At 32.5% G+C, this 8,738-nt stretch overlaps 1 protein-coding gene across 3 annotated transcripts in view; it reads right to left on the bottom strand.

Moving 5' to 3' along the window:
* LOC117168974 (heterogeneous nuclear ribonucleoprotein L) overlaps positions 1-8,738 on the bottom strand; it is a 303,882-nt gene that overhangs the window by 268,712 nt on the left and 26,432 nt on the right. For all 3 annotated transcript variants that reach the window (XR_004466595.1, XM_033354980.1, XM_033354981.1), the window contains exons 2-3: positions 8,338-8,381; positions 4,168-4,237 (exon numbers count right to left, since the gene is read on the bottom strand). Coding sequence is in view for 2 of the 3 variants with exons in the window: in XM_033354980.1 (XP_033210871.1) it covers positions 4,168-4,237; positions 8,338-8,381 (114 nt within the window). In the remaining variant the exon portion in view is untranslated. The remainder of the gene's footprint in view (positions 1-4,167; positions 4,238-8,337; positions 8,382-8,738) is intronic.

The raw sequence follows: 8,738 nt of genomic DNA, 5'->3' as shown, positions 1-8,738 counted from the left end.
TTATTTCGCTGCTCCTATAATGCACCGGCGCTCTTCCGACAATTGCTTCAGACACCTATTCTTAATATCCCTATTATAGCTATACTTATTAGGGGTTTGACTGTACGATATCCCTGGTATATGGAAAATGGTCAAAGATATTCATTTCGCTGATCCAGGGATCTTTCTAAATTCCTTCGTTCGTTTTCAGCCTAATGTTTGGCTATAATAAGGAATAATATCCCTGTCACAGCTCAATTTTTTTTACCGTGTAGCTTTCAGTATACTTATATTCTTAATTGAAGAGCGAGCATATCTGAATTTCAGGTCATGCATCCCTGAATTTCAAATAGTCCCGACCTGAACTTCAGGAATCTAATTCCCTTAATTTAAGTTCAGATGGCATTCTTAATTTCAGATTGCCTATGCTTTTTTGTGACACATTAAAATAAGCCGAATTCTCGACTTAAATTAAGTACTTTTTTGCTGTAAAACTGAACTACTTTAGAACAGTTATTAATTTATCGAATCGAATTACTTAATTTGGAAAGTATTTAAACATCAAAGAATTCCGCTTGGCAAAGCTAACTTTAAATGTTTCCGACTTTTCAATATTTTATTCGAAAAGCAACCGTTTGAACCAACTTTAATTTCAGTTATAAAAATAAGCTCTCACAACGGAATGGATTTCTAAAAATAGCACATTTATCTTATCGTCTTCAAATTAATTTTTAACAGCTTTTAAATATAAAAATTCTTCTTTTTACATTCTCATCATTTATGATTGATAAAGTATTAGAATTGTCGGAAATTTGACATCACACGTTTTCAACGGATCTTCACGTTTCGAGACCCCCTGAATCCGAAAATCAGGTTTTTAGGATGGCGTCTGTCTGTCTGTCCGTCCGCCCGGCCATCCGTCCGTAAACACGATAACTCTCGAAAAAGTGAACGAATCAAATTCATCTTTGGCACACTTTTTTTAGGTCCTAAAAGAAAGGACGAGTTCGTGAACCAGCCATTTTTGATAAAAATTCAAAAAGTAAGCGCATTTTGAAAATTTTTTGGACAACTTTTTTCTGAATTTGAAAATTCTATGCACAGATGTTTATAGCATTAAAAAGAACAAACAATGTATCCTCATGACTTTTTTCGATAAAAAGAAAATTCTCAGAGTTATAGCGTTTTCTAAATTTTTTTAATCAACCGAAAATCAAAATTTGAAGCCGAAAAACGCACGATATAAAAAAAGTCAAGAAAAGAAAAACATTTCTTTTTAATAGCCCTACAAGATTATCATAACTAATTTTTGGATTTTCTTCAAAAATCGAAAATTCAAATTTTGATTGCACAAAAAATAATGGAAAATCAAAAATTCCATTATGTGAACAAACTATGTAGGATATAAAAAAAGATGAATTAACAAAAATTGTTATCCCAAAAAAGATCTACAATTTCGTTAAGAATCACTTCTTGATAGGACGCGTATTTTTTGTTTTATTCGTGAAAAATAACGTTGAAAAAAAATAAAATAAAAAAAATGTGTGGAAAAGCGACGAAAGTAAAGAGAAAAAAAATCCAACAAAACCCGTATACAATTGTCTGTCGGAAATCGAGCGCGCAGCGCGAGTATCACAAGGAGAATGTGTACCTCAAAGCCTACAGAGCTTTGAGAAACTTAATCTTTGACTATACTTAATTAAGTAGACAATTCAGAATATGAAGAAGCATATAAATACTGCTATCTAAAAGAGATCTTTTTGATAAAGTTTTTTTCAAGCATTCCAAATGCAAAGAATAAATATCCGAGCGCGAAGCGCGAGGTGTAAATATATTCGAGCGCGAAGCGCAAGATTCAACAGTCGCGCGCCCCAAGCGCGCTCAAACTTGCGAACGAAGCGCGCGATGAGAATGTGGCCGCGTGGCGGGCAGATTTTTTTAGTAACATTTAGGAGTTTCAAACAAAATCCAACATTTAAATAATTACAAATTCCTTTTAAAGTAAGAATCTTAATTTACATTCTTTAAAAGCTTGAATGCATAAAAATTTAGTCGCTTCTAGTTTTTACCTTTAAAATCTGTAAGGCACACGGAATATTTAAAAGATCAAGAAATTTAAACGACAATTTTAGAAATTTTGTAAATTGAAAGAGCGTTCTAAATGCAAGAGAAAGTAATTATCACCACAACGATCAAACAAAAACAAAACAAAACAAAAAAATAATTTTCAGACAAAAATAAAAAAGAGGAAATAAAAATGAAAAAAAAAATAGTATATTACATACCTACACTGAAAACAAAAAGTTTTTGAGTCAAACAAAATTTCTTTGATTCAAAGAAATCGTTTGATTGTATGAAAAATAAGAAATTATATATCGATTTGATAAAATAAAATCTTGAAGATATTTATCAGATTCTGTAAAACATTATCCAAGTGTAAGAACGGTATTTTTTATTGAAAGGAATTTGAATTCCTTGAAAAGAAAAATGCGATCTATATTAAGAAATAATTGATAAAATAAAAAAAATACAAATTTCTTTCACATAAAGGAATATGTAGTTGACTTCAATAGAAGTTTCGTAGTTCAAAAGATATAATTTATTGTTCGAAAATAACGCAGTTTTAATCCTCAAGTATTATTTCTTGAAGTAAATAAATATTGCTTGATAAGAAACCCACCAATTTTTACATCAAAGCTGTTATTCATTGAGAAAGAAATATCAGTTTGCGACAAAATTATTTTGATCTTAGCCATAGGGCTGAACAGCGATAGTGAATGTTGTTTCTGCCCCGGTTTGAATTTGTATTGAGTATCATAATTGTTAGAATGCAGTAAATATTTGTTAAATTGAATGTAATATTTCTTCATCTCAAAAGAATATTTGATCAATTCAAGTAATTATTTGATTGCAGTGATTATGTTGATTTCTGGCATGGAATAAATATTTTTTTTCATTTTAATGGATATACATTGACATTAAAAGAATATTTTTGTAATTCAAATAATGTTTGCATTTGTGTTGAGTATCATAATTGTAAGAGCGCAGTAAATATTTTTTTAATTGAATGTAATATTCCTGCATATCAAAATAATATTTCATCAATTCAAGTATTTTCTTGATGGCAATGATTGTGCCGATTTCTGGCATGGAATAAATATTGTTTTCAATTTAATATACATTTGCATTAAAATAATACCTTTTTAATTTTTATAATTGTTTTATTGTTATGATTTGGCAGTTCTTAGCATGGAATAAATATTTCTTCAATTGAATTAATATTCATGCACCTTGAGTGATTATTTTCTTGACTTAACAAAAATAAATTAATTGGTCCAATGATTTATAAATTATTTGATTTTAAAACATATTTATCCCTTATAAAGAATCGATTTTATTGTTCTAAAGAAAGAGTTCTTTCGGCGCCCAAAACATATTCAATAAATCTAGGTTCTTACATTTTAGGAAATCATTTCTTTGACTTAATTTTTTTCACTTTTGAAGCGGAGAAATATTTACTTCTGCCGAGTTGTGCATATTATTTTTTTTTTTTGCTCGATGGCGTCGGAAAGCGGCAACTTCGTTTCGCGCAGCAGCCGAGAAGTTGAGCTTTCCTGTCAGAGGGCATAACATTAATTTAAAAATATAATAAATTTAGGCAGAGGGTTATTTGCCGATCACATTATCGAGGTAGAACCTGCAAAGAAGAGGTGAAAGAAACAATACAAAATATAGATTCTTTAGTAGCTCCTTAATTAGCACAACGGTCAATGGAATAAAAAAAAGAAAGTATTGTGACCGGTAAACTATGCGTACACTTGCGTACTGAAGGTGTGCAAACGCCCATCATAAATACACACAAGTTAATACACTTGTATCACGATCCATCTATTATTGGCGAAGAGCAAAAATAAAAAGCACTCTGTGATGCTGTGAAATCGACGTGAATGCAAACTACGGAACAATTCCTTTTCCGTTCCACACGTTAAGCACTCGGTGTTACGAGTTATTTGCAATCCAATTCCACCTGATATTCATTTTCCCCCTCTTTATCTTGCTTTTCTGCCACTTCAACAGTTGCTGTGCTGTCACAGATATCCATTCATTGTTTCAAATTAGTTTTTTTAACAGTTATGAATGTGCTTTTTTCTACTTTTCATGAGTAGATAAATGAAGGTTGGTACTCACCACTGTGATGGGGTAGACTGGGTTGATTATTGTAAAGAGGAGTACGTGATTTGGCTTGTTATTGTCTTCCCTGCAACAACAAAATAAATGTATTTTTATCACACCGCCATCATAAGTGCGATTGTAGGCACTGCGAATGATGTCTAAAATAGCACTTTTTAGCATCAGCTGTACAATTTTTACATAGGGTATTTATTTCGGGTAATTATGATGTGCTTGAAGTTCCGGACGTTCAAATGTACGAAATTTTTGTGTGCAAATTTTTTATTCCTGAAAAAGTGCTTAAATGCTTGTTCATTTATATTGGGAAATAAATTATTATTGAAACAGATTTATAATGCATATTTTATATTGCAGTTAGAACAATATTTATGAGGAAAATAGAAATATGGAAAAATATTTCGTTCATTTAAACGTTCGGAACTTCAGGTACATGTACTTAGGGTATTTTAGTATCAACCTACATTATACCGAACTGCGCCTCTGGACCCTCTCGGGTTTTTAGATTAGGACTCTACGGAACATATTTGCACTTATAATTGACTGGTGTGATAAAAAATAGTATGTGACACTCGGCCCCTAAGTGTCACTTTGCCTAGTGTGAATTGCAGTACTCAGCCAAAAAAGTGCCAATTAGGGTCCTTGTATCAACAATATATATTTTACTTCTAGTTCCAACAATATAGATAAAAAATTGTACGAGAGAACAGAATTTTCGTTCGCTTTTGATTCACGATGACCAAGTATTAGCTTAGTATTAACTAATTTTTCATTTCCCCTGACCATTAATATTCCACGACCGAAATTCTGATTTCGTGCAATGTTTAATATAGAATCTTTTATAAGTAAAATAAAACAATTTAAAATTTAATTTAAAAAATTTTAAATGTATTGTTGTCAGGGCTACGACGGTTTAATTAACTTACAAAAGTGACATATCTTTAACTAAAGTAGTGATCAAAAGAAACTAATTTCTAACCCGAAAAACGAGGAACTACTCACTACACGAAATCTTAAAACTGTGATTGCGGCAATCTGTATTGAATTCCTGGACAGATTTCCAAGATTTCGTTTAGATGGCCGGAAGTTCCAAAACTTCGTTGAGATTGTCAGGAGTTCCAAGATATTCGAGCCTGCTCGCGATCAGAATTCACGTGTGATTCAACAGACACGGCTCAACTCGGCGGCTTTTTGGAACATGCATAGGAGTATATGTCGGAATGCTCCACACCACCTTATATCTGTCCACACTTAGCCAAAGATTTCGAAAATTTCTCACGAATGATATATTGCCGAGAGAATTCCAAGAGTTCCTACAATAGTTCTCTTTAAATTTTCCTGCACAGCCATCTAAGATTTCTTAGTAAATAGCCCGTCGCGAAACAGTGTTAAAAGCGACTAATGTGTGTCTTTTAAATTAAAATTCAGTGCAACCCTTCAATAACCCTCCCTTCTATAGCCCTTCCGAAAATTAACGCCGCCACACATGTAGGTGTAATAGGAGCTGCGCGGGTTACCCAGGGTATGAGGTTGTCACTCAGGCGAGCAGTCAAGCGTGAACGAACAAAAGCGGATTGGGCTATATTGAGTTAGTTCCACCCACCGTCAGCCCCAAAATCGGCGCAATAGAAGAGTTTCACTGTATAAGTCAAACGAATTAGGTTTATAAGACTTCAAAACAATTTAAGTAACATTTAAAAGATTCAGATGAATCAGAAGAAATAAACAATTCCAGTTATGTAAGTAAAATTTTTGTGAATTTCAACAATAATTTAGGGCTCATTTAGGGCTCACTTAATGTCCTATTGCCAAATTTGATGGTACGCATTTATTAAAAAAAAAACCTGTGGTCCTGCTAGCTTGACGTTAAGATAGCATGACCACAGTTTTTTTTTTTTTTTTGAAAAATTGCGGAGCATTAAATTTTACAATAGGGCATTAAGTGAGCGCTAAATGAGCCCTAAATTGTAGTGCAAAGAAATATTGTCCACATCATTTTTTCTCTGTGTGTTCCTGCTATCTTAACGTTAAGATCACAGAACCACAGGTTTTTAAGAAAAAAAATTCGTGCCATCAAATTTGACAAGAAGACATTAAGTGAGCCCTAAATGAGCCCTAAATTATTGTGGAAAGAAATAATGCCTAAGTCGTTTTTTTCTCTGTGTCGTCCTGCTGGATTAACGTTAAGATAGCATGACCACAGGTTTTTTCGAAAAATTGCGGAGCATCAAATTTGACAATAGGGCATTAAGTGAGCCCTAAATTATTGTGGAAAGAAATAATGCCTGAGTTGTTTTTTCTCTGTGTGGTCCTGCTATCTTAACGTTAAGATAACATAACCACAGGTTTTTTTGAAAAAGTGCGGAGCATTAAAATTGACAATAGGGCATTAGGGGAGCCCTAAATGAGCCCTAAATTATTGTGGAAAGAAATAATGCCTAAGTCGTTTCTTTCTCTGTGTGGTCCTGCTAGCTTAACGTTAAGCTAGCATGACCACCGGTTTTTTTGTTTAAATAAAGAGCATTAAATTTAGCAATGGGGCATCGATATCACGATTTTGCGCTATTATAATGCAATAATTACGATATATAGCGCAGGAATTACGATATATATTGTAATTTGTGTGATATAGTTTTCTCAGTGTGGAATTAGTTGCTGATAACCACCAAAGCGGAGGTCAAACTATATGTTTTAAGACGAAATTAATTAAACGATGCAGCCAGTTACCGAAGTTTGAGAGTGCTTCAGCTACTTTGGCCAAGTCTAATAATAAGAAGTTAACTCGAGCGTTAACTGCATTTAGTGCGACGAATTTAGATTCAACAAAGTCATCGTTATTCGACATATTTCACATTTCTTAATGGATATCTTGGATTCTGATATACATCGTTTGCTCATTTTTGTCAATTTTGTTCCCGCGCCTTATGAGAAATAATGAGAAGTTGGTTGTACTCGTCACACTAATTTAGATGCTTTCATGTATGCGCAAATGCAAAAGTCATGAATCGATCATTTTGTCAACCGCCCCCAAACTTAAGTGTGCCATCACGGAAAACATTAAGCTTTTATTTGTACAGCGTATAAATCTGGAAAAGTACCAATATACGCTTACACCTGGATTTCAAATCGTTTTAAACTGTCGTTACTGTCGCGCATGATGTGCTGTGTTGTAGTTGGAAAGGTTATTTCGGATAATTAGTCTAAAATAGAGGCAACTTATTTTTTCGAAACCCACTGTGATTTAAAACAAATATAGCGAATTCTAAACAAAGTAGTTATTCAGTTTTCAAAACTTTTCAATAATATCAAACCAAAATTTATGTATTCAAAAATCCATGCTCTATTCTGATTCACGTTATTTGCTTAAAAACATGCATCAATTTTCTGCAGAAATTAATAAGTAAAGTATTTAAAGTGGCACAATTCAAAATTCCATGTCGAGTAATTTTCACTTCAAGAAATTCGCTCTCTAAATCTGAATTATTTTTGACTAACAACTAGTAAGTTTGAGTAACTGTTAGTCAAAAGAGTGGTTGTATTCTCGCTACAACAATTAGTTAAAACTAATTAGTACTGACTTAGTACTTTAGTAACAAAAATTACTGAAACATTAGTGAAAATAAAGGCATTAATTCATTCGTCAAATAAAATAACTGAAAAATGTTAGGACTTGAATAATCTTATATTTCACTATTCAAAACGGTCTCGTTTCGACTTGAAATCCTTTAAATTATACAATTTACAACTTCAAAACAAAAGCTTCAATAGTCATCAATTTTAAATCTAATCGTTTAAAACTACATATTTTTACATTGTGTACTAACTACGTCACCCTGTAATTGGTAAAAATATTCAATTAGGAAAAATAAATGGAAAATAAAAAATAGAATGAAAACCCGTTATGTTAATCTATATTTAAAACAGTAACCTTTCAAAACCAATTAAATTTAATGCACGAAATGGTAAATTACAAAATTAAGGAATGTTGATTTTCAGACTTTAAGTATTGTTAAATTTCAAATCAACACTTCTAAAGCTTTAAAATAACAAATTTATAGATTTAAGTATTAGGTACTCGAATGGAAATTGGTTCAAAATTGATTGATTAATTATGAATACAATTTTAATCTCATGCTTAATAATACAATCACAATTGAATAATTTGTATACCTCTTTCGTCGAGGTTCCTCTCCATAACCACTGTATTCGTGATTCTGAAATCAGAAAACAAATTTATAAATTAATTAGACCTACCAAAGTGACAATAAAATAACAATTAAGGCAACAAAAATCTGTTTTCTAACATGAAACATGGTTTTAAATACATTGGAACCGCGTTTATATCCGCCGTCAAAGAACGTACACACTCACTCATATCCTCCCCGAAGGGGTTACCACCAATGCTTCTCAGCGAAGGGGAAATGACCGCGCTGCGCTTTGATTGGCTTGATTGTCACGTGGTACTGCGAGGAGGTGGACGCCAAACGGATACAAATTAGAGTTATGCAAGGATAAAAGCACAAGAGGATATAAGTAAGAGCGGATATAAACGCGGTTCTAGTATATATCTT

This window comes from Belonocnema kinseyi, chromosome 3 (assembly GCF_010883055.1).
Source record: "Belonocnema kinseyi isolate 2016_QV_RU_SX_M_011 chromosome 3, B_treatae_v1, whole genome shotgun sequence".
Lineage (NCBI taxonomy): Eukaryota > Metazoa > Arthropoda > Insecta > Hymenoptera > Cynipidae > Belonocnema > Belonocnema kinseyi.
This window is presented reverse-complemented; position numbering and strand designations above follow the sequence as displayed.